The sequence below is a fragment of the Lacerta agilis genome, chromosome 3 (assembly GCF_009819535.1).
Source record: "Lacerta agilis isolate rLacAgi1 chromosome 3, rLacAgi1.pri, whole genome shotgun sequence".
Lineage (NCBI taxonomy): Eukaryota > Metazoa > Chordata > Lepidosauria > Squamata > Lacertidae > Lacerta > Lacerta agilis.
Genome location: NC_046314.1, coordinates 117,481,121 through 117,508,961, shown reverse-complemented (window position 1 = coordinate 117,508,961; position 27,841 = coordinate 117,481,121). Strand labels below are relative to the sequence as shown.

Here is a 27,841-nt window from a genome sequence, read left to right as displayed (position 1 = left end):
AGAGAGGCCAAGGGGCAGGGGGTGCCAGCGAGAGAAGGGACGCCCTCCCTGTGGTGTTGGCCCAAATGCTGGGTGGCCCAGAGGTGGGAGGAGGGGAGGCTTGGCTGGGGCTGCAAGAGGGCAGTGTGGAGGGGTCCTCAGCTCTCCCTTCCCAGGCTGGACGGAGGCGCTGCTTCAGCCAGCCCCCTTTCCCAGCCCAGAAGACAACTAGACCCCCAGGTCGTCCTCATAGAGCAGGGCTGCACTGAATACAGTCAGTGGCTCGTCCGAGGAGCGGGCCAGCCGGCCGGAGACCAAGTCCACGCAGAGAGTTTCTCCAGCTTCCATGGGGACGACGAGGGTGAAGACGGCCAGGGCTCCAGTGCTGGGCTGGCTCTCGGCCACCGGCTTGTTTTCCAGGCCTTCGGGCTGGTAGCCGGCCGAGTCGCTGCGGGCAATGGCCTGGTTGGAGCGGGAGAGGACCGCCTCGATCTTCTCCCCCCGGTGGCCGGTCAGGATGGCGCTGACCAGGTAGCGGCCAGGAAACGGAGCGGTGAAGATTCCTGCGGGGAGGAGAGACCAGTTACAGGTGCCTGCCATTGGTCCTGCCTCCTGCCTGGCACCCCACCCCAAGCACACACACACACACACACCCGGTTTTGGGAGCCCAAGTTCTTCAACCCCTGAGAACATCAGAACATTAGAAAAGCCCACTGGATCAGGCCAGTGGCTCATCAAGTCCAGCATCCTCCTCTCAGTGTCCAACCAGATACCCATACCCCCAACGGTCCTGTTTTAACCGGGACATCCCAGATCACAGAAGCCGATTTCAGCTTCTGTTTGGATTCTGGAACGTCCCGTTTAAGACTGACATCCTGGCACAAGTCATCAGGGTCACGCCAGAGCACCTCCTGGGAGTGGGAATGTTGAGGATAGAAGGAGAGGATATATTGATTAACTATTATCCTTCCTCACTCACACTAGTGAGCTAGTAGCAGAACACATTCCCTTGTTCATTGCAGGAAACAAGTTGATGGATTTGTGAGAATCATTTGAGTTCAGCAGTCCAGTATGGCTTGTCCAGATTGGATTGTTCCTGGTAAATCCCCTTTAAAGGTAAGGTAAAGGGATCCCTGACCATTAGGTCCAGTCGTGTCCAACTCTGGGGTTGCGGCACTCATCCTGCATTACTGGCCGAGGGAGCCGGCGTACAGCTTCCGGGTCATGTGGCCAGCATGACTAAGCCGCTTCTGGCGAACCAGAGCAGCTCACGGAAATGCCGTTTGCCTTCCCGCCAGAGCGGTACCTATTTATCTACTTGCACTTTTGACATGCTTTTCAACTGCTAGGTGGACAGTAGCTGGGACCAAGTAGCGGGAGCTCACCCCATCGCGGGGATTCGAACCGCCAACCTTCTGATCAGCAAGCCCTAGGCTCTGTGGTTTAACCCACAGCGCCACAGTTCCCTCTTAAAAACAGTAATGACATAACAGTCTTCTTTTAAAAGTAATGATAAGAAGAAGAAGAAGAAGAGTTTGGATTTGATATCCCGCTTTTTACTACCCGAAGGAGTCTCAAAGCGGCTAACATTCTCCTTTCCCTTCCTCCCCCACAACAAACACTGTGTGAGGTGAGTGGGGCTGAGAGACTTCAGAGAAGTGCGACTAGCCCAAGGTCACCCAGCAGCTGCATGGGGAGGAGGGGAGACGCGAACCCGGTTCCCCAGATTACGAGTCTGCCGCTCTTAACCACTACACCAAACTGGTTACTTACATTCAGTTCACAGTATGGTCCTGAAGGCAAGCTTTAGATTGTAGCTACAGTTACAGGGAAAAGTGTGGCTTTGTCCTCTTGTGAGGAATGAGCCCATGTGCTGCTGGCTGAGAGCCAAAGGCATCAAGATGGAATAAGGTGGAAAAGGGAAGATGGCTGCGTGACCAGCCCTTTTGTAGGGTCTGCTAGGGTGATGCCCATCTACCTGGTCACATGCAGAGGGAGGAAGCTCCAGACCAGGTGTGACAGGAAGTCCTCCTGGTTGCAGCAACAGTCCCCTGGGTGTCCACCCTGGGCAAACAGGAAATGCTGTATTTGACTGCTTCAGTGATGTTCCATCCCACCCTGGGATCGTCTGGGTGACTGTCAAATGGACGTGGCGAAGTGCCTTTGCCCTGGAGCGTCCCTTTGAGAATCGCCAGGGTGCCTTCTGGGAAGGTGATCTCAAAGAAGGACCTCACAGAAGGGGGGAGGCAGCCTTGCTGAGGTGGGCCAAGTCTCATGGTGGCAGCCTGCCAGTGTAGGTAGGGCAGCGGGTCGTGATTGGATTTGGGTGTGCAGGGTGTCCCACAGAAAACGGTGGAGCCTATGGAAACCCACAACCAGGACAGAAGGGCCCTCCCCTCTCCCTTGGTCTCCAGCAACTGGGATTCAGAAGCATCGCTGCCTCCAACCATGGAGACAGAGCAGAGCCATCCTGGCTCACAGTCCTTGACAAGCCCTCTCCTCCTCCTCAAGCCATCCAAGCTGGTGGCCACAACTGTCTCCTGAGGGAGGGAGTTCCATAGTTTAACGAAGCCCACAAGCAGGGCCTGAGCTCTGTGAGGCCCCTCTTCCCCTTGAAGCCCCCCAGAAACTGGGTTTCAGAGGGAGAGCACAGAGTTAAGCGATGGGTTGCCAAGGGTTGATGGTGACCAACTGAGGAGGCCATGAAAAGAGGAGGAGGGGCTGTCTTTGGCTACTAGTTATTTGCGTTTTTATCCCGTATTTTATCTTGTGAACCACCCTCATCTTTTGAGGAAGGGAGGTAAATAAATTTGAACAAAATAAATACTAGGCTCTGAGCTCACTTCACTGGGGAGCCACACTGAGAGGCGGCTGCGGTGCTCAGGGCTTCCCCTTGTGGCATCCCAGGGTGAGGAGGGGGCCCTGGGTCTGATCCAGCAGCCAACTTCCCCCCACCTTGTGGGATGTGATCCATGAGAGGCAGTCAAGTACAACATTCCATGTAATGCGAGGGAATGTTTGGTCCAGCCAGTCAAAACTTCCTGTCAATCTTTACTATTTGCTCCCCACCTTAGGTCATCTCTTGACTCCATTCCCAGAAAGCGAAACCCCGAGACTTGTTCCACACACTTCCCCTCGACATTAAGTGGTTGAATATTCCATTTAAATAAGATTGTGGCGTCTTTATTCTTTTAAGAGGGATTCAAGGGAACTTAGCAGGAATGTACACCTCAATCTGAGACAGACTGAATTGTATATTAGTGAGAGGCTCACACGAGCCTGCAACCAGCTATCTGTTGTGCATGTAAAAAAGGGGAACGTACCGGTAACTCTGCTAAGTAAAGGAACTTCCTAGCGTAAGTTAGGAAGGATATTAATAAACAATATATTCTCTCCTGCATCCCTGAACATTCCCACACACCTGTCTTTCTGAGGCCTTCCCACCCCAAGCCCCATTTTCTCCTTCCCGCATTTCCCAGCCCCTCACTGACCAGATTTCGGGTCGTAGGAGTCCCCGTCATTCAGCAGCACCCGGTCGAAGGCGATGGTCCCCGTCTCCACGTGGCGGGCGGTCAGTGCTGCAGTGAAGGAGACCTTGGGTGTCGTTCCGGGTGGCCCAGGCAGACCTGCAAGTGGAGGGCAGGGGGTGGGGGGGGGGACAGAAAAACTTTCAGGGACTTCTCCATTTCTCCCTGCATTGAGCACCCACAAGAAACTGGCTCTCAAGAACTCTGTATGTGCCTGCTTCCCACATAACACCTGTTCTGCATTGGTACGAATTCAGTCTCTTAGTGGGCCACCACCTGCACTTCGGAACTCCCTGCCTCTTGATATCAGGTTGGCGCCTTCACAGGACTCTTTTTGGCACCTGCTGAAAACATCCTTGCTTAGACAAGCCTCCCAGATGTTTAGAAAGTTGACGCAACCCTGTTTTTAGTCTGTTTTCATTTTAACTTTTCAGATGTCTTAAATTACTGCCATTAATTTTCCTTGTGTTAATTTTATTATCACAAGGAAAAAATTTTGTAAACCTATTTGATGTGATTTTTTTTTACAATCAAGCAATTTGTAATTTTATGAAATAAATAACTAAATAAATCAGGACACTTCCACCCAGGCTTGTCCATCTGTCCAGACGCTCCTCATAGCAGGGACCTGGGGACTCAGACACATTAGTCAAAAAAGAAGCATTTTGAATGTGTTATAAACCTGCAACACCAGATGGTGCTAGAGAGCAAAAAATAATAATAATCTAAGCGTTCTTCCATAGCATTTTTTCCTTTCTTTAGTTTTAATGATTTAAATTCTGACTTATTTATAGTGGGGGCGGGGGGTTCTCTGTTTTTGCAAGCTCTTTGGGAGGGCAGTAGTGTTGCACAGCCCAGGTTCAGCCCCTAATCTCTCCAGAGGGCAAAGACCCCCGTTCACCTATTGCTGGGTAGCCCTTAGCTCACTCTAAGGCGCTGCCTGAAGTCCCAGGGCTCACTCCCCCCCCCCCCGACCCAGACACTGCCTGGAATATAGCTTCCCCACAGGGGAGGGAACAGGGTATGTGGAGGCATGGTTAGATGACTGACTGTGCTGGCTGCTGTAGATGCTGGAACCCAGTGGCACTGGGAGGACACCAGTTCCCCCCCCCCTCTGCTGCAGTGGACAGGAGCAGCAACACCTCCAAAGACCCCCCCCCCAGCCCTCGCAGCTGTGCCCGGTCATTACCTTGTTCTCCGGGGAGACCTGCAAGAGACAAGGGAAGACAGGTGAGACTCACAGGGGACAAGGGAGAGGTGGGAGGGGTCACCCCCCACCCCACTTGTTAATTAATTAATTGTAAATTAATTAATTAACAATTAATTAAGTTGTAAAATGGCTCCACCCACATATACAGGTGAAACTCGACAAATTAGAATATCATGGAAAGGTTAATTTCTTTCAGTAATTCAACTTAAAAGGTGAAACTAATATATGAGATAGACTCATGACATGCAAAGCAAGATATGTCAAGCCTTTATTATAATTGTGATGATTATGGTGATGATTAATTGTGATGATTATGGATTATGATTATGATTATACAATTATAACAAGCAAAGGCTCGACATATCTTGCTTTGCATGTCATGAGTCTATCTCATATAGTAAACTCCAGTAGCTAATGAAGACTGACAAGCTGGAACGTGTCCAGAAGAGGGCAACCAAAATGGTCCAAGGCCTGGAAACGATGCCTTATGAGGAACGGTTTAGGGAGCTGGGTATGTTTAGCCTGGAGAAGAGAAGGTTAAGGGGTGATAGGATAGCCATGTTCAAATATATAAAAGGATGTCATATGGAGGAGGGAGAAAGGTTGTTTTCTGCTGCTCCAAAGAAGCGGACACGGGGCAATGGATTCAAACTACAAGAAAGAAGATTCCACCTAAACATTAGGAAGAACTTCCTGACAGTGAGAGCTGTTGGACAGTGGGATTTGCTGCCAAGGAGTGTGGTGGAGTCTCCATCTTTGGAGGTCTTTAAGCGGAGGCTTGACAGCCATCTGTCAGGAATGCTTTGATGGTGTTTCCTGCTTGACAGGGGGTTGGACTGGATGGCCCTTGGGGTCTCTTCCAACTCTAGGATTCTATGATTCTAGGATTCTAGGATTCTAAGACAATTGCTTACATAAATGGACTTTTTCACGATATTCTAATTTTTCGAGTTTCACCTGTATTTATTCAGATCCCGCCTTTGAACCCAGGACATGATTCAAGGCTGCTTGCGCAAATTAAGACACAGGTAAGAGATGCAAAGCTAAAAACATATCACAGGTCATTGTTAAAAAGTAATTAAACCCTAACAGAATGAAAACAAATCTCTTAAGATACAGATAATACCATATTGGCCCAAATATAAGCCGCACCTGAATATAAGCTGCACCTTTAAAATTGGGGGGGGGGAGTGTTATGGAAATTACGGGGGGGGGCACCTAAGCCAAAGTCTCCTCTGAGTAAACTCGTTGGGGTATGGACTCTGGAGTGGTGCCGTTAAGGCCTCTGCAGGAGGAGCTCAGCTCAGCCTCTCACCAGATACATTGTAACAAGGAGTCAACCTAGACTGCTTCCGAATTTAATTAAATTCTAGAATTAGCATCAAACGTTTGGAAATTTATATAAAATCGATACTTTCATGGATTCTCTTCATTCCAAAGCCATTTTCTAACTCTGGTCAAGGACCCACAAACGCTTGGCTCCTCCATAATCCTGCAAGCATACACACATGTACACACTGAGAAGCATCCCAGCAGGCAATCTATGAGCCATTTCAGTAAATTACTGAGCAAATGTTCTCCTCCGGACCTTTCCTTGTGGCAGACTATGCAGACCAAGATTTTATTGTTCTTCCTCTTGGTGGGTGCTCAAGATGGTCCTTCCAACTCTTAACACCCATTCACATGTTACCCAGAGTCTTTATTGATAAGGAAAATTCCAGCCGCCACCTTCCCCACCGCGCAGCCTCCTCGCGGGACTCCCGCGCTGCCAAATGCGGGACCTGGAAGCCTCTTTCTTCTCTTTGCCCCCCCCGACGATGAGCGGGTACCCCACACACACATATAAGTCACACAAGCACCACATAAAACCCTCGAGATAAAGGGTTCCCCAAAAATCCCATTCTGCGTTCCGAAAAGCCCCTGGAAAAGCGCTTCTGTCAAACAGCGCTCCGCTCACCCTCCATTTTCTCAATGAACGGGAAACCCACCAATCAGGAGCATGCATTCAGCTCAGCCTGCAAAATGGAACGTCCAGCTCAGCTACTATGATTCAATCATCACCTTCACGCTTCAGTGCACGCTAAGTGGGTTTTGACAGGCTCCCTGCTGGGAGAACAATGGAATCGAAACCAAAATGTAACCAGTTGGGGAAACTATTAATTATAACTTGCAACAATGTATCAAATGGACAATTTAGACGCTGGGTGGCCCGTTTTTGACAGCTCGAAATGTTTATTATTGTAAAAATCCACAACTCCTGAACGCAGTGTCCGATTTGCCTGGTTCAAGTGTCTATCTGCTCCTTATAAAATAACCTTTCTAACCCCTCGGTTCCCGACATCCTCCGATCATCGGAAGTATATTATTTCGATATTGCACTATTTTTGGACTCTCAACTCAGCAGCTTTCATAATCCCTTAGGCGGCGAGTCACGTCCTCATCCAGCTGCAGGAGGAAATGCACCCCTCCCGATAATCCAGTCAAGCACCCGTCCATCAGTTACCATGGCAGCAGACATCCTCCTAGGAGCGTTCTATTGTCCTGACGCAGAGGAAACCTTCAATGTGTATTACACCCACCCTAGATCCATTCACCGGTTCCTGCCATCCTTCCTGATATGCAAAACTTGTTTTTCCCCTATGTAAATTTTACTGTAACCTCCTCTCTCCCCTCCCCATCTCTGACGTTTCTGTGATGTATTTCGCTGTGTATTCTGGGCAATGGCGGGAAGTTTTAAAAGTCCGGGACACCCTTTGTTCGGGGTTTGGATCCTCCTGAACCTTGTTGCGCAATAAACTCCTTTGCTTTTGCTCCAATCTCCGGCTGGTCTCCATTGCCTCCGCAGCGAACCACGGGCTTCTTCCGTAGGACCGGGAGCTGAGCCTCATCAACCCGGTAATTTCCGTAACAGTCTTGGTGCCGAAACCCGGGACCTGCGTTCTCCCGTGGTGGCCGGGGACCCCATCGAGTCTTCAGCCGGCATCGGGACCCTCTTCTCCCGTGGAGACCCATCGGATCCCTGGCCATCCTCCGGGCGGTAATTGCAGGTCTCAAGGGGAGCCAACCGGGGAGCAAAGGCAAAGTTCAGCCGGCTTCGTCTCCAACGATCCAGCGGATCGCGGTGGAAGACGCGTAAGTATAAATCCAGTGCACTGGTGATTGGGGGGAGGGGGGAGGTAAGCCTGGCAACCGCAATCTACTGCTCTCTTGCCTATCATTTCTTGCCTGTCTCTCAGTCTGTCCCGTGGACTGCTGCTCAACTCGAAAGGGGAGTCCTGAGCTCTATCTCTTTTTCTCCAATACCCAGTCAGCCGCCCCGTTAGCTGGTCTAACGAACGCAAGGGACTGGGCTCTTTTTCTACTTTGCCAGCTGCCAAGGGGCAAAGGACTTCTCTGCACTATCCTAAACCTCAGCCGCCCCGGTCGGGCCATGTAAAACACGCTGGTCGTGCGTGAGCCCGCTTCCGAACGCAAGGGAGGTTTTTCCGGACCGTTTAACCCTATCAAAAGGGCTGCCCGATCTGGCACTGCTGTGGCAGGCGTCCAGTAGGGCTCCCTTCCTTAGCTGTTAACGATAGGCAGGAGGTTGCCAGGTGGGGGTACCCTGTAATGGGTGGAAAATGGGGGTTGAGAAATAGGAATAGATGAGAAGAAACGGAAGAGAAAGGAAGAGGAAAAGGGAGCTCCAGAAAAAGGAAAGGAAGAGGTAGTTTAGAGTAGATCCCCCTGGTCAGCCGCCCCGCTAGCCGAACTAGTGAACGCAAGGGACCAGGCTAGATTATTGGAACGTCGTGTACTGTATTTTGCTTATGTTAAGAAACCCCCCTGTCCCACTCCCTTAGCAAGAAAACCCGACTTACTAAGATACCTTTCCCATTCCTCCTTTCCAAAACCCAGGTTCCTCTTAAAACCCAAGGAACAATGGGTGCCAAGGCTTCGAAGCCCAGTCGTACTTCCGCTGGGAAGAAGGCTTCTTGCAAGCCTTCTTTTGCCCAGCCGGAACCCGACTCCCCCCTCGAGTTTGTACTGGACCACTGGAAAGAAATTCCGGGCTCAGAAATATTATCCAGGCAGAAGTTGCAAGACCTCTGCGAAAACTCCTGGCCATCTCTTACTGATAACATGCCATCTGAACTCCGCTGGCCACCGGAGGGATCCTTCAACCAGGATCGTTTAAATACCCTAAGGAAGCACTTACTAGAAGAAAGACCCCGCCAGTTGGACTACCTAAAAGCTTTCGAGGTCGTATATCAAATCCTCACTACTCTGAAGGATTCCCCGGTTCTCCAGATGCCTATGATAAAACCCCCTAAGAAAGCCTCTAGGAAACCCAAGGGAGGTCCTGCACCGCCCCCTTATGAGGATCCATCGGACGATGACTCTATGGATCAGGCCATGGCGCTATACTATAATCGACCCAGACAAGCCCCTACAGCTCCCCTTGCACAGAATGATGGCCCTGGACAAAATAATCTCCCAGGACCTGAAAATGATACAGACCCGAATAATCAGGCAGGAGCTCAAGGTGAGCAGCTACTGGTCCAACCCATTGACCAGGGAGAAATAGCAACAGCATCCAACAACCAAATGGAAGCTGACCCGGTCTTAACGCCAGTCAGTGACCACGATGCCTATGCTTTGTCACCCCACTCCAATCTCTCTGAGAACATGGAAGGCATGACCACCCGCTCTATGGTTCAGACCGCTAAGGACTTGGCCATCCGCATCCAGGGTGCCTTTTCGCCATCTGCTTCCCGGCAGCCAGTAAAAGTAAAAACTAAAGGGAGTGGGGGAAACAACCACCAAATGGCCTCTTACCAGATGCCCCTGCGTGCCTTTCCCATCCCCCCTGCAACTCCTGATGGGGCCCCACGGATGATTTACACCCACCAGCCCTTCCGGACTGCGGATTTAGTAAACTGGGCTAACGTGATGCCCTCCTTGAGAGATGACCCTGATAAGTGCCATCGGCAAATTGCTACCATTTTCTCTTCCCATCACCCGTCTTGGACTGATGTCCATGTACTCCTGAACGCTTTATTCAATGAGGCTGAAAAGGCCGATATTTTGAGTAAGGCTGAGGAAGCCTTAAACCAAGAAAATTACCAGGAGGGTAGACCTGTAGGGGTAGAGGCTTTGACCCCTAGAGATTTGCGGATAGAGCCCAACCCTGCATGGGACTACAACACCCCAGGGGGCATTTGGCGTCTAAACGTGTTTAAAAAGGCCATCCTGGACGGCATCAAGGCGTCAGGACAGCGCTCTATAAATTGGACAAAAGTCCAAACGGTAATACAAGGGCCCAACGAACATCCGTCGGACTACTATTCCCGGTTGGTGGCGGCTATTAAAACTTGGGGCGGAATAGACCCCGAGAATCCGCACCATGATATAATAGTGAAGGGTTTCTTCAAAGACCAAGCAACACCAGACATAAGGAAAGCTTTGAATCTCCTAGTTGGTTACGACGGGAAAACCTTTAGTGAGATATTACCCTGTTTCTCCTAAAATAAGACATAGCCATAAAATAAGCCATAGCAGGATTCCTATGCATTTGCGAAATATAAGCCGTTCCCCAAAAATAAGCCATACCCCGAAAATAAGCCATAGTGACGTGGTACCTCCCATTAAAACAGCCTGGAGAGGCGTGGCTATGCAGCGTACCGATGCGATGCGGTTAAAATAAGACATCCCCTGAAAATAAGCCATACTGTGTTTTGTTGAGCGAAAAAAAATATAAGACGGTGTCTTATTTTAGGAGAAACACGGTATCAATTGCAAAATCCGTCTTTAACAATCGAGACGAAAAGAAAAGGACGGACACCAGGGCAGAGGACGAGACAGTGCTTGCCCTCAGTATGGAAACCCCTTACTTCCCAGCTCCAGGGTTCCCGGCCAGGGGAGGAGGCAGGGGGCGAGGAAGAAGGGGAGGATTGAATGCAAGCCCATCCATGCCACGACCCTGGGGCCCATCCACCGGCCTCTGTCACCTGTGTTTTCAACCAGGGCACCTAAGACGTAACTGCCCATATTTATACCCAGGGAGCCCATGGGTCGAAGCCAACTCTTACCCATTCCCTGGAGGAAACTCACCATACCCCACCTTTCCTTCGCACCCTCCTTGGGCCCAGGGTTATGAGAACCAGCAAATGGTGCCACCTTACCCCCAAGGGAATTGGCCACCCCAAGGCACCCAGGTCTCGGTGGCCCAACCAACCGCAGAGTCACACCCTCCAAATCCTTTCCGTGCCCCTCTGCCAGCTCAAACTGACCCGCAATTCGTTCAAGCCCCTCCTTCCGACTTGAGAACATAAGGAGAGCCCCAACAGGACCTTGAAGCCCTTCCCCTTTGGACTGCGCTCAATTCCCACCCCTCGTATACCCGGGGGTACAGCCCACCGTACCCCAGCATCGCACCCCAGTTCCTGTTCCTCGTACCCCAGCGCCGCACCCCAGCATCGCACCCCAGTTCCTGTTCCTCGTACCCCAGCACCGCACCCCAGCATCGCACCCCAGTTCCTGTTCCTCGTACCCCAGCACCGCACCCCAGCATCGCACCCCAGTTCCTGTTCCTCGTACCCCAGCATCGCACCCCAGCATCGTACCCCAGTTCCTGATCACCGCACCCCAGCATCGCACCCCAGTTCCTGTTCGTCGCACCCCAGCATCGCACCCCAGCATCGCACCCCAGTTCCTGTCCATCGCACCCCAGTTCCTGCTTCACCATTCCCGAGTCCCCGTACATCGTTCCCACCGACCATTTTCGGACTTGCCGCTATTGACAGCTTTTGACAGCTGTTTGACAGTTCTCCACATTTTCGGACTTACCGCTTTGACAGCTTGCCCTATTCTGACTGCTTGCCGTTTGACAGCTTTTTGACAGTTCTCCACATTTTCGGACTCACCGCTTTGACAGTTTGCCTTATTCTGACTGCTTGCCGTTTGACAGCTGTTTGACAGTTCTCCACATTTTCGGACTTACCACTTTGACAGCTTGCCTTGGTCTACCTGCTTGCCGTTTGACAGCTGTTTGACAGCTATTTGACAGCACACCCTGTCTCCTCGTTGGCCACCTTTGACAGCTCGCCAGTGTGACTACCTGCCACTTTGACAGCCGTGTGACAGCTCATCATACTCTCCGATCAGCTGGCTTTTGACAGCCCACCGTGCCTGCACCCGATGTTGGCATCCAACCATGACCGGCCCGCTCTCCCTGAGTACGACCAGCCGAGGAGCGTGGGGAAGGTGAGTACCAAGTCTCGAAGGTGTAGGTGTGGAGAAAAGGATTTGTGGTTCTGCGAACCAGAGACAAATCTTATCTCCAAATGCGGGACTGATAAGGAAAATTCCAGCCGCCACCTTCCCCACCGCGCAGCCTCCTCGCGGGACTCCCGCGCTGCCAAATGCGGGACCTGGAAGCCTCTTTCTTCTCTTTGCCCCCCCCGACGATGAGCGGGTACCCCACACACACATATAAGTCACACAAGCACCACATAAAACCCTCGAGATAAAGGGTTCCCCAAAAATCCCATTCTGCGTTCCGAAAAGCCCCTGGAAAAGCGCTTCTGTCAAACAGCGCTCCGCTCACCCTCCATTTTCTCAATGAACGGGAAACCCACCAATCAGGAGCATGCATTCAGCTCAGCCTGCAAAATGGAACGTCCAGCTCAGCTACTATGATTCAATCATCACCTTCACGCTTCAGTGCACGCTAAGTGGGTTTTGACAGGCTCCCTGCTGGGAGAACAATGGAATCGAAACCAAAATGTAACCAGTTGGGGAAACTATTAATTATAACTTGCAACAATGTATCAAATGGACAATTTAGACGCTGGGTGGCCCGTTTTTGACAGCTCGAAATGTTTATTATTGTAAAAATCCACAACTCCTGAACGCAGTGTCCGATTTGCCTGGTTCAAGTGTCTATCTGCTCCTTATAAAATAACCTTTCTAACCCCTCGGTTCCCGACATCCTCCGATCATCGGAAGTATATTATTTCGATATTGCACTATTTTTGGACTCTCAACTCAGCAGCTTTCATAATCCCTTAGGCGGCGAGTCACGTCCTCATCCAGCTGCAGGAGGAAATGCACCCCTCCCGATAATCCAGTCAAGCACCCGTCCATCAGTTACCATGGCAGCAGACATCCTCCTAGGAGCGTTCTATTGTCCTGACGCAGAGGAAACCTTCAATGTGTATTACACCCACCCTAGATCCATTCACCGGTTCCTGCCATCCTTCCTGATATGCAAAACTTGTTTTTCCCCTATGTAAATTTTACTGTAACCTCCTCTCTCCCCTCCCCATCTCTGACGTTTCTGTGATGTATTTCGCTGTGTATTCTGGGCAATGGCGGGAAGTTTTAAAAGTCCGGGACACCCTTTGTTCGGGGTTCGGATCCTCCTGAACCTTGTTGCGCAATAAACTCCTTTGCTTTTGCTCCAATCTCCGGCTGGTCTCCATTGCCTCCGCAGCGAACCACGGGCTTCTTCCGTAGGACCGGGAGCTGAGCCTCATCAACCCGGTAATTTCCGTAACATTATCTTATGTTAATCTTGTTTACGGCTAAGTTTGCCTCTGTGCTAATCATGTGTAACCCTCCCCTTTCCGCCCCTTTTCTGACTTTTGCTGATGTAGGAGTGATGTAGTTTTGAACTGTATCTTGGGATGGGATGGGAACTTTTAAAGGTTCTTGTCACCCGTGTGTTGCCAGCAGCCTTTCCCCTTCCTTCCTCGCTCTCTCCCTTCCCGGCCTTGGGGGAAGAAGACGGGGGACCAAAAGGTTGCGAATATAAGCTGCACTTTAACTTTTCATGGTTGGAATTTGGGGGGAAAGTGAGGCTTATATTTAGGTCAATACGGTAAAAACAGTCCGGCACTATTACAAGCCCTTTCCTTTAAAAACAAAATAAAACAGTCAGTTCCCAAATGCCTGTTGGAATAAGGGGGTCTTTAGCTGCCGGTGGAAAGACAGCAAGGAGGGAGCCAGTCTAACTTCTCAAGGCAGGGAGTTCCTAAGATGCCTAGGAGCCACCACCAAGAAGGCCCTCTCCTGCTTCTGCAACAAGCAGGCCTGGAGGTATTAATGAATGGACCCCCCAACCCCCTGAAGACAAGACTGGGTGCTCTCCAGAAGGGAGGCGGTGTGTGGTCAACCAGGCAGGTGTGCACACCTGATGTGGTGGAGGGGCGGCTGTGGGGTTGGCAGCTGCCACTCACACAGCTCACAGTCTCAAATGAGGCAGAGCAACCCAGCATGGGGCAGGGAAGGAGACCCCCCCTCCCAGTGCACCTCCCCCTCTGTCCAGGAGAGGGCGCCAGCCCACTGCAGCACATTGTTCTGGGGAGACTCTTGTGACACCTTCCAAAGGCCCCGATCCCCTGGTGCTCCCAGGACAAGGAAAGGGGGTTGTTGGGGCACAATTGGCTCTGGGAAGCCAAGCAACCCCCAAATTGTAGCGTTGGAAGGGATTCCCAAAGGTCATCTAGTCCAACCCCCTTCCGAGGGAGGCACAGAACCATAGGCCAGTAGGAACCCAGAGGGTCATCTTGTTGCTCCACTGTCAGACATCATGATACAAAAACTCAGCCTGGCCAGCTGCTCACCTGGAGGCCCCACAGAGCCGGTCCTTCCGTCCTTGCCCGGGGGACCAACTGGGCCTATGGCCCCCTGCTTCCCCATGGGGCCCTCTGGTCCAGGGGGCCCTCGAGGTCCTGTGAATGGAGAAGAAAATTAGATGTCTAGGCAGAGACAGAGGCAAGAGGCCCCGCCTGCCCCCCGCCTGCCCCAGTCTGTGTGGGATGTAAGCACAGAGCAGCCAAACACAACACTCCTAGAGAGGACATGAAGGTAACTCAGTCCTCCAGGCTTAACTTCCTGTTTACCTGGACTGAGTTACAGGAACCAGAAGTAGGTGTGGTCTTACCTGGGAACAACATCCCAAAGATCACTCTCCATTTTGCCTCATCCTTTGAAGAAGCAGCATGCTCTCTCTCAGCCTGCAGCTGAGAGAAGCAGAGGTGAAGCCTGTTCCCTCATGGAAGCAGCTTCACTGCATGTAAATACATTTATCTAAGTTTGTCTGCCTCCTTGAAGCATGTACTGTAACTCACGGATGTCTGTAAGTAAACTCCTTTTATATCTTATAATCAGTATTGTGTCTTTCTACTTTTAAGAGGGAACAAGGGGAATATACCAGGAATATAGCTGGCTTAAGCAAGCCTATGCAAACGTTTTTTGCTGTGTTTTAAAAGGGAATGTGAACTCTGCTAAGTTTGGAGCTTGCTCACACAAGCTGGGATTGAGATATATAAATAATATATACTCATCCACACTCCTAAACATTCCCACAAAGGGTTATTGGGCCCAGAATTGCATCAGTCTGTACCTGTGAAGTCTTGCAGGGTGAATCCGTGCAGCTGCCCCTGCAAGGTCTGGAGAGAGCCGTTGAGGGTGCTGAGCCGGCGGTGGATGGTGCCCAGCTGGCTGCCGTGGATCTTGTCCAGGAGGGCTCCGTGGGTCTGCAGGGTCCCGTTCACGTCCCGCAGGCAGCCCCACAGGGCCGAGACGTGCTTGTCCAGCCCCTCCTTGATCTTGCGCAGGCTCCCGGAGACCGTGTCCAGCCTCTCGCACGCCCCCTCCAGCTTGGCCAGCCTCTCCGCCAGCCCCCCGGAAGCCCTCCGGCAGTCGGAGGCCTCCACGCGCAGGGCGCCCCCAAAGCGCTGCACCTCGCGGCCCAGCACCTGGAAGCGCTCGTCGCTCTCGCTGACGTGCTCCGTCACCTCCTGCTGCACCCGGTTGATCTCGGCGATGATGTGGTCCTTGGTGGTGCCCAGTTCGTGGATATCCGTCTGGTGTTTCTCCACGGTGGCCTGCAGCCCGGCCAGCGTCTCGTTCAGGGAGCTGAAGCCCAGGATGACCTCCGACAGCTCGCCCTGCAAGGACTGCAGGTGGACGCTAGAGCTGCCCCCGATCACACTGAAGCCGTCCAGCGGCCGGGAGGCGTCCCCTGACTCCTTGCCGCCACTGCCCAGATCAGGGCGCCGCCCGGGAGGCTGGCAGGCAGCCTGGCAGACCTCCACCTCAGACCGCAGCTGGCCCACCTCCTCTCGCAGCTCGGCGCACTCCTGTCCACAGGAGAGCTGCTCCAGCCCCCGGACCTCCTTCTCCAGCTCCTCCAGACGCTGCTGGGTCCGGTTGGCCTGCAGAACCAGCTCGGGGGGCCCGGCACTGACGGAGACCACCACGCGGTTCTCCAGCTCGCCAACCTCCCCTGCCAGTCTGCTGAGGGCGTCGCTGTGGGAGCCCACCAGTCCCTGCAGGCTGCGCAACTTTCCCGAGATGTCCAGCTGGTGGAGGTTGCTGCCCAGGATGCGCAGCTGTCCCTCAGTGTCAAGCAGCCTCCTCTCCAGGTCGCTCAGAATGGTGCTGATCTGAGAGTCCTGGTTGCCCACAGGGGCGCAGATCTGCGTGCAGGCGTGGACGGTGCTGTGCACCCGCTCCAGGGCCCCCTGCTGCTGCAGGCTGCTGTCCTTCAGGGCACCCACGTCCCTCGACAGGTTGGCCAGCGCCCGCCCCACGTGGCTCTGGAAGTCGTTCAGGCGGGAGAATACTGAGTCCAGCTGACCCTCGGCACGGCGCAGCCGCTCGCCCGCCCCTTCAAGCATGGCCTGGAGGTCCCCAAAGTGCTCCTCCAGGCTGCGCTGCGTGGTGTTGACGCGGCTCTCCACCTCCGACATGCGCTGGTCCACGCTCCGCGGAGGTGGCGGAGGCGTCCTCCGCCCGGCCAGGTGCTCGCTGAGGGTGGAGAGGGCCTCCGTGATGACATTGAGGCGCTGCTCCATCCCGCTGACCCTGCTCTCCGCCCGGGCGCAGCATTCCTCGGGCGGCTGGGAGGCCAGGCGGCTCACGTGTTGCCGGACGGTGTCCACGGCATCCCGGTTCCGCTGGTCCACGGAGGCCACCAGCTTCTCCAGAGCCCGCATGCGGTCCTGGTCCTCTTCCCGCTGCTGCCGCAGCTCGTAGATGCCCGTCACGCAGGAGGAGCAGGTTTCGTGGATGGTCCTCTCCACCTCCCGCAGGACCTCGCCGTGGACGTCTGTCCCTCCTCCCTGTGCCACCCCCTGCCCGTTCTCGTGGTTGGAGATGCGGTTGTCGAGGCGCTGCAGGTGGCGCTGGATCTCGTTGAGGGTCTCCTTCATTTCCGGGTGGGCGGCTGCATCCGCCGGCTGCTTGCCATTCAAGGAGGACTCGACGGCCCTGCGGACGTCCTCGGCCAGTTTGGTGTTGCTGGTCTCCATGGTGGACTGCAGGTCCTGCAGCTGCTTGCTCAGGCTCTGGACTTTCTCTTCCAGCTGCTGGACCTTCTCAGAGTCCCTGTGCCCTGGGAGAGGAGAGAGAGAGAGAGAAGAGAGCCACATCAGGACACTTCCACTCAGATCTGTCATCTGGCAAAGCAGCTGCTCCACACAGCAGGGAATCAGACCCTTTATGCAAGGGAACTAAGCTACACTGTGCTGATCCTGAGCTGCTGGTGAGCTCCCATTCCTTGCAAAGATGCTTGGAGAATGTGCAGGAATGGAAACAGCTGGATTAGGATAATAGAGACAAAATTGGGCTCAGCTCCACTGACCGAATTTACTAAATGCCTTTTTTAAAGCTAACCTCCAAGGCTGAGGTTATGAGCTTAAATCTCCCAAGAGTTGGCCAGCCTCATATAACCAACATGCATGTGGGATGTGAAACACAAGAGCAGTCAAGTACAACATCCCTAGAGTGGACATAGAAAGGGATGTCTAGTCCAGCCAGTCGGGACTTCCTGTTTCTCCTGGTCTGGGACAGACTTCCTCCACATGTGACTGGAGGTGGGTGTGACCTCACCTGTGTTCAGGTAACAAAAGCAAAAGGGCCAGACGCCATCTCTCTCTTTTCACTTCGCTCTTCAAGCAAGCAACATCTGCTTAGCTAAAGATGCTCTCTTGGCCAAGAGAGGACAAAAGGAGCTATCTCCCCTATGGAATAGTCTCCAACAAGTATGTTACTTTTTCTAAGCTAAAGTCTGCCTTCTGGGATCCTATTGTGAACAGGATGTCTGTAAGTAAACTTTTTATACCTTTATAGAAGACTGTGCCGTGTCTTATCTTTTAAGGGGGAATAAGGGGGAAATACCAGGATAGTATTATTATAGAGGTTTTAGCGAACCTGAGCAAACGTATCCGCTGTGTGTGTTTAAAAGGGGAACGTAAACTCTGCTGATATTGTTGAACTTGTTAACACAAGTTGAAATAGGATATAATAAACAATATATCCTCTCCTGCATCCCCGAACATTCCCACAATGCTTAAGTCTAATTAAGGCATGAAGGTGTTAATACCATAGAGTAAGTTGCCCTGCCAGGCTTAGCTAGCTCCACTTCCCTTAAGGCTAATCCAACCTATTTTTCTGCTAGTCTGCTTGTGAAGAGGTTTGAGTTGGTTGCTCCAACTCAGACCGCATGGCTCTCACAAGCCACTCTTGAGTTCCTGTGGCAATAATTTAGGAACTTTCACACTTTCTAACAGCAAATTTTTACTGCCTATGCAACTTCTCTGAAGCACACAAACGTGAACTTAACAAATGTGTGGTCTTTTTCCTTTGCTGGGGGGAGGTGGAAACTTTGGAACTCACATTAAAGGGCATATTTTAAAGGTCTAGACACAAATCTTCCTTGACCCAGGGTTGGCATTGTGACATTGATGACTTGGCCTGCAGTGGTGGAGGAGAGGTGAGGGTCCTGGCCAGTGTGTGGGTCCAGCCCCCGGCCTCATCCTCCTGGGTTGGGGTGCCAGAGCATCTTCCCCCCCGGATCCTCCCCAGGGTACCTTCTCCGCCAAGACCGCTGAGCGTGTTGCTGAAGCCGGAGAGGTTGGGACGGATGGGCTGAGTTCGTGGGCGGGGGGTGGTGGGCGGCACCCCACCTTCGGCACAGTCGTCACCCGAGTAGCCGGGGCAGCAGCGCCACTCCATGTCCGAGACAGTCTTGTAGGCCACCTTGTAGCGAGGGCGAACGAAGCTTCGGTACCTGCTGGTTGGGAGAAAGAAAAGCACCTGGTATCCAGACTGGGACTGGAACTGGGGGGAAGGGGTCCCCTGGGTTCCAGCCACATGCCCAGGGCAAGGAGCAAGTGTTTCAGTTAGCTGCCAGTTTGGGATTCTTCAGCTGTGATTCCTGCGTTACAGAGGGTTGGAGTGGGTGACCCTTGGGGTCCCTTCCAACTCTACAATTCTAGAAATCGTTAGAGGTTTTAAAGCAGAGGTTGAGTGGCCATCTTCCACAGATGCTTTAATGGTGTTCCTGCATTGCAGGGGGTTGGGCTTCATGACCTTTGGAGGTCCCCTCTGTGGGATGTGACATCACAGAAAGCAGTCAAGTACAACATTTCCTGTTTGCTCAGAGTGGACCCACAGGGGGATGTTGCTCCAGCCAGGAGGACTTCCTGTCACACCTGGTCTGGAGCATCCTCCCCCTGCATGTGACCAGGTAGATGGGCTTGTGATCCTGGGAGACCCCATAAAAGGGCTGGCCTTGATGCTGCTCTCTTGATGCTCTTTTGCTGTCTGCTGGCTCTCAGTCAGCAGCACATGGGCTCAATCCTCATATGGGATAAACTCACACTCTCTTCTGTAACTACAAGCAGGGGCGTAGCAAGGGGGCGGGGGGTGGTCCACCCCGAGTTCCAGGGGAGGGGGGTGACACTTTGGCCGCCCCCCACCAGCCCCACTGGGTGGGCCCCGAACAGGGGCATGTCACCTTTTCCCCCTTCCAGCAGCTATTTTTCAGCGTGAGGGGCAGGCCAGCGAGGAGGGGGTGTCACACCCCCTCCTCGCTGGCCCGCCCCCCGCCAAAAACAACCACTGGGAGGGGGGAAAGGGAAGCAGAGCAGCGCATTCCAGCGTACGTTCTGTGCGAGGGGCGGGCCAGCGAGGAGGGGGCATCATGCCAGCGACAAGCGTGACACCACCTCCTCGCTGGCCTGCCCCCCCCCCGCCGAAAAAAAGCCACGGAAGGAGGGAAATTCCCCCTTTCAGTGGCATCCACATGCGTTGTGACATCACGATGACGTCACGACGCACACGTCATGCCCCTCCCCCAGGGGGGTGCCTCTGTGCCGCTGCCGCCCCCAGCAGCGCAGAGGCTTGCTACGCCCCTGACTACAAGCTAAAGCCTGCCTTCAGGATCCTACTGTGAACTGGATGTAAGTAAACTTCTTGTTACTTTTAAGAGAAGACTGTTGTGTCTTTATTCTTTTTAAGAGGGAATTTACCAGGAACAAATCCAATCTCGACAAACCAGACTGGATTGCTTAACTCAAGGGATTCTAACGAATCTACCAACTAGTTTCCTGCAAAATACAGGGGAATGTGCTCTGCTACTAGCTCACTAGCGGAAGGATAATATTTAATCAATATATCATCTCCTACTATCCACAACATTCCAACACCTTCCAGTTCTATTACTCCAGGCATGTCCAAAGTCCGTTTTGGGGGCCTAATCCTGCCCATCGGTCAATTTAATCTGGTCCCCGTGGCAGTATATGTCCTGGGATGAAATCCTGAAAAACAACTTCAATCCTCAGGAACTTTGGTCGGCCCTCATGCATGTTCACTTCATTAAATCTGGCCCTCTTTGAAACAAGTTTGGGCCCCCCCTGCTTTTGGTCTGGTCTAGTGGGCCTCCATCTGCCTTGAGAGACAATGGAGTATACCTCTGGGGGTTGAAGTAAAATCGCTGCATTGGAAGCACTGAAGTGACCCCCCCAGGATGCAAGCCTGGGCCTGGTGTCTGGAGGTCCTTGGCTGCCCAGACGACAAGACACACACACACCCCGGCCTCACTGATGGGGTCCAAAGGAAAGCAGAGCGAGAGGCTGCAGGAGTTGCTGGAAAGAGGCGTGCAAGACAACATCCAACTGTCTCAGGGACTCCACCCTGGATTTCTGTGGGGTTTCACTCCAGAGCCTTTTCTCTTCCCAAAGATATCTCACAAGGCAGTGGAGGTTTCGGATCAGAGCTTTCCTTCCCAGTAGCCCTGCCAGTTCGAGAGGAAGAGTCTCTGTAGAGCTGGGCCCATTGAGAAGGTTACTGGAGGGGCTGGACACTCTGCCATCGGAATCAGCACAGCAGAGGAGAAGGCCAGAGACCCCCTCTGCACCCCCACCCGCCTCTCCTGGGCAGCTGAAGGAGCTGCATCCTCTTGCAGTCCCGAAGATGCCCACCAGGGGGCAGGCAACCCCCTCCCCACACAGCCTGGGCCATCTGGCTCCTGCAGGGCAGCCTCTTCCCTTGATGGGCTGGGCACGCGCCAGGCAGCAGCCACAGGCATCCGCCACTCCACCCCATCTGCCCACGGAGGCCGTGACCCCGCAGTGCCCCACCCAGGCAGCCAGCAGCAGCAGCAGCAGCAGCAGCAGCAGCAGCACAGCCCACCACCAGCCCTCAGTGCCCCCCTCTAATTCTGCTTCCCCTGGGGAGGGGCTGCCCCACACTCACGTGATGACGCGGGGGCACTGCAGCTGCCCCCAGACGCACGGCTGGTAGTCTGGCTTGACGTAGGTGTCCACGCCATCCTCCACGACGCAGCTCACGCTGCGAGAGACCACGTAAGCACACCAGTTCCTGCAGGAGAGAGAGGGGGGGAGAGCCTGGTTGCAGAAGGCACTGGGAAGACCCCCCTGCCCCACACTGCTTTCTGCCCAGCCCCGCAGCAGCAGACCCAGAGCAAGCCCAGGGGACAGCCCCACGCCAGACCTCCACATTCCAGGAAGGCCTCGCTTGCAGGCGGACATGGAATAAAAGGGATGAAGAGGAGCCAAGGCACCAGAAGCCGCAGGTTCAGTGCCAAGGCTTCATCCTCTGAGAGGTTTTCTGCACGCATGCAGAGTGTGTTCCGACAGCTGAAGGACAGAAGAACAGAAGCGTTGCTCTGGTGGATCAGGCCCATGGCCCATTGAGCCCAGCATCCTCTTCTCACAGTGGCCAGCCAGGTGCCCCCCCCCCCCCGGAAACCCGCAAGCAGGATCTGAGCACAAGAGCGTCGCTTTCCCCCTCCTGCGGTTTCCAGGCATTCAGAATCATCTGGCGGCAGAGGCAGAGCCAGGGGCGTAGCAAGGGGGCGGGGGGGGGGGGGGGCGAGCTGCCCCGGGTTCCATAATGGAGGGGGTGACAAATTATTTTTTGACTTTTTAAAAATTCTTTTTTGGAAATGCCTGCTCCGAAGGTCTTATCTTACTATACTAGGGATTATATAGCTATATATGAAATTTCATGCATATCGGTTAATATCTTGACCCTCCTCCACCAAAATAGCTGTTCACTTGGCTGTTTTCCTATGTCGTGAAGGCTGAAATTTCAGTTCAGTGGAGCACTTACTGTTCCCAAACCTAACCCTGTGGAAAGCCATCTAATTAGACTTTAATTTGATTTTGAGATGTTTTTAGGAGGCAATTTAATTATTGTTTGATTTTATACCAATGCTATGTATCTGATGTTAGCCACCCTGAGCCCGACTTCGGCCGGGGAGGGTGGGATATAAATAAAAGTTTATTATTATTATTTGTTATTATTCCTTTGTAAGAAAATATGAAATAACGTAAAACAATTTGGGGGGGTCAATGGGGGGGTCGACAAGAAATTTTCTGCACCAGGTACCACCTGACCTTCCCATGCTTGTGGGGGGGGGGGTTGACAAAAATTTATTTTGCCCCCAGGTACCAATTTACCTTGCTACGCCCCTGGGCAGAGCATGGCTGTTGTGCTGACACTCCCTCTCCTCCGTAAACATGTCCAATTCTCTTTTAAAGCCATCCAAGTCGGTGGTCGTCACTGCCTCCTATGGGAGGGAGTTCCACAGGTTAACCTGTTTACTCCTACCCACTTGGGATGGAAGAACCGAGCTGCTCCTGGACGCTTTGAGGTAGGGCAAACAACCACAAGCTCTTTTTCAGAAATAAAATTCCGGTGGCTGAGGCCAGGAGGGAAGGGAAGGGAAGTCAGCCAAAGGCTGGTGCCTCGGTGGTGCTCTCTCCTGGACTAGGAAACACCTCAGCAGAGCCGCATCCTGGCCATGAAAACCCACGTCTGGTCCCTCCCTGTTCCCATGCTTCGCTAGTCTCCACACCCACCAACATTTGCATTCAGGGCTTCAGATGTGCCACCAAGCTTGGAACACCGTAGAGCAATAGAATTGCAGAGTTGGAAGGGACTCCCAAGGGCCATCTAGTCCAACCCCCTGCAATGCAGGAATCGCAGGTAAGGAATGCCTGACAGATGGACACCCAAACTTCCAAAGCCCTCAAGTAAAAAGGTACGGTGAAGGCCCCCTGGACGGTTAGGTGCCGTCAAAGGTGACTATGGGGTTGCGGCACTCGTCTCACTTTCAGGCTAAGGAAGCCAGCCTTCGTTGACAGACAGCTTTCCAGATCATGTGGCCAGCAGGACTAAACCGGTTCTGGCGCAACGGGACACCATGATGGAAACCAGAGTGAACGGAAACGCCGTTTATTTTCCCGCCGCAGCGGTGCCTATTTATCTACTTGCACTGGTGTGCTTTCGAACTGCTAGGTTGGCAGGAGCTGGGACAGAGCAACGGGAGCTCAGTCATGGGGATTCGAACCGCCAGCCTTCTGATCGGCAAGCCCAAGAGGCTCTGTGGTTTAAATCACAGCCTCAAGCAGGAGGCAAGCGCAGCAACAGCAGCCCCCAACTGTGACCCTCCGCAACTAGTATTCAGAGACACCAGTGGAGAGATACCTTGGCCTTGATGTGGTCCAGGATAACCTGTTGCCCCCCCTCCCCCCTTTTCACCCAAGTCCTCTCTATGGCCCAGAGGAAGTGGACTAGTCCTGCCTTCCTTTCCTTCAACAAATCCCAGCTCTAAACCCCTGCCTGCCCCCCCCCCCCGTTCTTTTGCATCTGAATGGCCAAGAGCGGATTGCTGTGGCATTTTTTGCAAATGGGCAAGAGACAATTGGGTGGGAAGGTCTGAAAAGGATCTTTCTCTCAACCTGCATTTGCCATCTTTTGTTGCTTCAACACTAATTATGGAATTACGGAATTGTAGAGTTGGAAGAGACCCCAAGGGACACCTGGCCCAACCTCCTGCTTTGGACAAGGACATGAGAACCGTTTCATTAGGTGGCTCTTAATTCCGACCACACAGTGACTTAAACTTTAGAAGTTCCTAATTGCTGCTGGGATGAAAATAAGCGACAGTTTTTTTAGAGAGCTGAAGGGAGCGTGGAAGAAGGGTGATGTCTCACGGCACAGGACTCTCTTCCCAACATTGCCTGTGGCCAAAGAGTTCCAGGAGGTTCTGGTCTTAATTCCAAAACCTGCAAAGTCTATTTGACCACATGCAACAGGCTCATTCTAAAGAAGATGTACCAAACGCACAACAGCATGTCTCTTGGATGCCTCTTTCAACTTGCTAAACTCAAGCCAGGCGTGAAGGCTTGAGAACCGACCAGCTGATTCATGGCAAAAAACGACTTCTTGGTCCTGCACTCTGGATCAAGCCCTCCCCCATCCCAGATTAACTCCACTCCTTCTTCTGCTTAGTGTTTTACAAAGCTCTGTGTAAATTGATTAATTAGAAAGAGAAAGGTTTTTCCTCCCTCTTTCATAACACTAGAACTCATAGATGTTCAATGAAGCTGAAGGTTGGAAGATTCAGGATGGGCCACATAAAGTCCTTCTTTATGGAGTACAGAGTTAAACTGTGGAACTCCCTCCCACAGGAAGCAGAGGTGGCCCCCAGCTTGGATGGCTTTACAAGAGGATTAGGCAAATTCATGGAGGAGGAGGAGAGGACTATTAAGGGCTACCAGCCACAGTCCAAAGCAGCAATGCTTCTGAATCCCCGTTGCTGGCAACCGCAAGAGGGAAGAATGCCTCTCTTGTGCTCAAATCCTGTTTCCTACAGGCACCTGGCTGGCCACTCTGAGAACAGGATGCTGGTGAGGTGCCGCAAGATGAGAAGGGTACTGAGCAGAGGGGAGGAGGGGCAGGGGCATCAGAGTGGAAGTTCTTCAGACAGCAGGCCCCAAGGGCTTGGGGTTGTGCTCACTGATACAGCCTGGGACTTTGCTCAGAAGGGTTTGTCCCACGGGAGCAAGGAAGGAGTCTCAAAACCGCTCCAGTTTCTCGGAGATGACCAGGATCTTGAGCAACAGAGGATGTGGCTTCAGCTAGGAATCTCCCATTGCTTCTCTCCAGGGGACGGTGGTGGCTTTTTTCTGGCAGAGGATGTGTAAAGGGTGAGCACTGCTCCATGGTCAGCCCCTCCCTCCGTGCACAATTGCAGTCAGTGGGGGCTGGTCCATAGGGGACATGGGTGCACTTCCCCACCTGCCCTCCGCCAGCTCTTTCTTTCTGCACTTATATAGATCATTTTTTTTCTCCAAGGAGCTCAAGATCCTTGGTTCTCCCTCTTCTCATTTAATCCCCACAACAACCCTGTGAGGAAGGCGAGGCTGAGACTGAGGGACTGGCCCACAAGGACTCAAACCCTTGTCTCCCCCCAGGTCCTAGTCTGACACTCTAACCACTGCACCACAATGCCTCTCACAAGCCCTGGCCCCTCAGCTTCCTTCTCCGCCTCATTTTGGCCCTCCTAAAAATCAGCATGGAGGAAGAGGATGGGGTCAAAGCGATGATGAGTTGGCCCCGCCTCTCATTGATCCAGGCTCCGCCCATCACTGGCCTCCCCACCTCCCCTCCCCCCCCCAGTCCCAATGGGCACCAGTCACCACTTGGTCACGGCTGGGTGCTGGCAGAATTGGGGCTCCTTCCTGCCGGCCTTGGTCTCCCTTGTCCAGGGACCTTTGATCAAGGAGGGGTGACCTGGTTGGGATGGGCGGGGGACACACACACACACACACGCAGCTGGGAAGAGGCCAGAGGAATTGCCTCCAGGCCTTCCGAGCTGACCCTGTTCTGAGCCAACATTCCCGGCAGCTGGTTAATATTTGCCGGTTTCACCTCCTCACCTTCCCCACCGCTGTCTCGCAGGAAGCCCCGTTTCCAGCATTTTTTACTGGGTGAGGCAGGGCTCAGCCCGAGAAGGCTTTCCGTGTGGAATAATCACAGGGGGCGCCTCTGAGCGTGTGCAGAGTGCTTTTCCTGCACCGCAGCCACAACGGGAGGGGTTTCACTTCGTGGGTGGGGCAGCCCCTCGCAAGCCTCAACCCAGCCTGTGTCTCCGACTCTTTTTCTCCATTGGGAGGGGGGGTCTCTCAGGCGCCCCCGGAGGTATCGCCCTCATCCTTTGGGGATTTCTGGAGGGCGGTTCAAGCCCCCCGACTCTGCCAAGTCTTTGAGATCAGTGTTCGACTTCCGTCTAGCTGCTATTTTGATTTCAAGTCTGCGCACAACCTCCTAACATTGTTGGACTCTCTTCATTCCTTTTAAACAATTTATACCGCTTAGCTGAAATTGTCTTGAGGAAGCAGAGGGCAAGAAATGCAACACCGAAAAGCTAAAACTATAAAGGAAGACTTCGATTAAAAAGCCTGCTGGGTTTATTTGTTTTTTAGAAGTCTTCAATAGGTGGCAGAAGTTCAACAGGGAGAGTCTGACCTCAACTGGGATACAATTCCCGGTGAACACAAGCCCTGCACCGGAGCCATGGCGGGGGGTGGGGGACTAGCAGTTACTCCCCTGGAGATCTCCGTGATCTGGCAAGGGAGCAAGGGATCGGATGGTCCTCCTCGTCCTATTCCTGGTTGGTTATACCTGTTGCTGCAGCGCTACCTGGAGGGTCTGAATAGCTGCCTTGCATCCCGTTGCGAATCAATAATCTCGAGAGCCCCAAAAAACTGCCCACGAGGCTAGGAGAAATCTGGGAAATCTGGGTTGCTCTGGGAATCTCCCGGAGTACTAAGAAAGACCGGGGGGGGGGGGAGTGAAGGTGGCCTACAGAGAAGAGCCCCTCTTTTGCGGCATCCCGCCCCCTCCCTTGCTGCTTTTCCCATATCCCCTGAGGCGATGCTGCTGCCTCCGCCGCCTCCCACTCCGGCTGTTGGGGTTGCAGCCTCAGACTTGCAACGTGCCCGACGTGCCCCCCCCCAAGACTGGCTTTCCCGACAACCCCCCTTCTCCCAAGCCTGGCACCCACCCAAACCTTCGCTTCGCCTCTCCCACAGAGTCCTACAGGGGGAGTCTCACGCCCCCCGCCCCCGGCCAAGCGCCCCGAGGCCCTCCGTCCCCTGCCCGGACTCCGAAGCAGCCACGTCCCAAGTCCCCATGGACACGCCCCGGCCCAGCACCCTCAGCCCATCCCCCACAACCCGGGAGGGCCAGGGAGGAGCCTGGCTCAGGTCTGACGTGGGGGCCGGCCGGGGGCTCTTCCCCCGTCTCTACATGGCGACGGGTTCTAAGGCCTGTTGGCACGACCCCGCCCCATAGAGCCCCCCTATCCCCTTGGCAGCACAAGGCCCTCCAGAGCCCCTGGCTGGAGCTGGGAGGGGGCGCCCCGCTTCTCTCCTCCACTTCAGTAGGATGTTGTGGGGAGGCAGACCAGGAAAGAAGCCCCTCGCCCCGCTCTGTCTTCCCGCCCCCCGAGCTGCTCTGGGACTTCCAGCCTCTAGAGCCCCGTGCCCTCTTGGCGGCTCAGGGGCAGGGCGTCTGCTTGGCATGCAGAAGAACCCCGGGAGGGAGAGCGCTGCCTGAATCCCCAGGCGAGCGCGGCTGCCAGCCAGTGTAGGCAACGCGGGGCTAGATGCGCCCCTGGCCTGCTTCTCTCTCTCTCGGCCTCTGCCCCCCTGCGCGCCGGCTTACCTGTGGCGACTGGCCACGCGCGCCCCTGCGTTGGCCGCCTGCCCGGCGCCTTGGACCTGCGCGGCGAACGGCAGGCCGGCGCCCGTGTAGAGGCTGTAGCGGGGCGGGTAGTTCATGGTCCCCGCCGGTCCGGCCAGCAGGCCCCACCAGAGGCAGAGCCACGCGGCGGCCCCGGGGCCGGCCATCCCGGCGCCTGGTGCTTGGGGGTCCCGGCGAGGGGGCGGTCAGCTGCGCATGGCGGGGGGCCCCGACGCCAGCCCGGGACTCCTTTCTGGCTGCTGCGCTCGCTCTGGGCTCCGCCTGGACGCGC

At 53.8% G+C, this 27,841-nt stretch overlaps 1 protein-coding gene across 2 annotated transcripts; it reads right to left on the bottom strand.

Moving 5' to 3' along the window:
• Positions 1-27,746, bottom strand: EMILIN1 (elastin microfibril interfacer 1). 2 transcript variants are annotated; one of them, XM_033145269.1, is made up of 8 exons: positions 27,532-27,746; positions 21,247-21,372; positions 18,579-18,781; positions 15,107-17,101; positions 14,325-14,432; positions 4,696-4,713; positions 3,471-3,605; positions 1-542 (listed from the first exon to the last, which is right to left on the bottom strand). In XM_033145269.1, exons 1-8 carry the CDS (start codon positions 27,714-27,716, stop codon positions 208-210), a joined length of 3,105 nt encoding a protein of 1,034 aa, XP_033001160.1. In that variant the 5' UTR covers positions 27,717-27,746; the 3' UTR covers positions 1-207. The 2 variants fall into 2 exon arrangements, with proteins under 2 accessions (XP_033001160.1, XP_033001161.1); XM_033145270.1 differs by having other exon boundaries at positions 2-542; positions 18,579-18,778; positions 27,532-27,745.
• Positions 27,747-27,841: the final 95 nt, after the last annotated feature.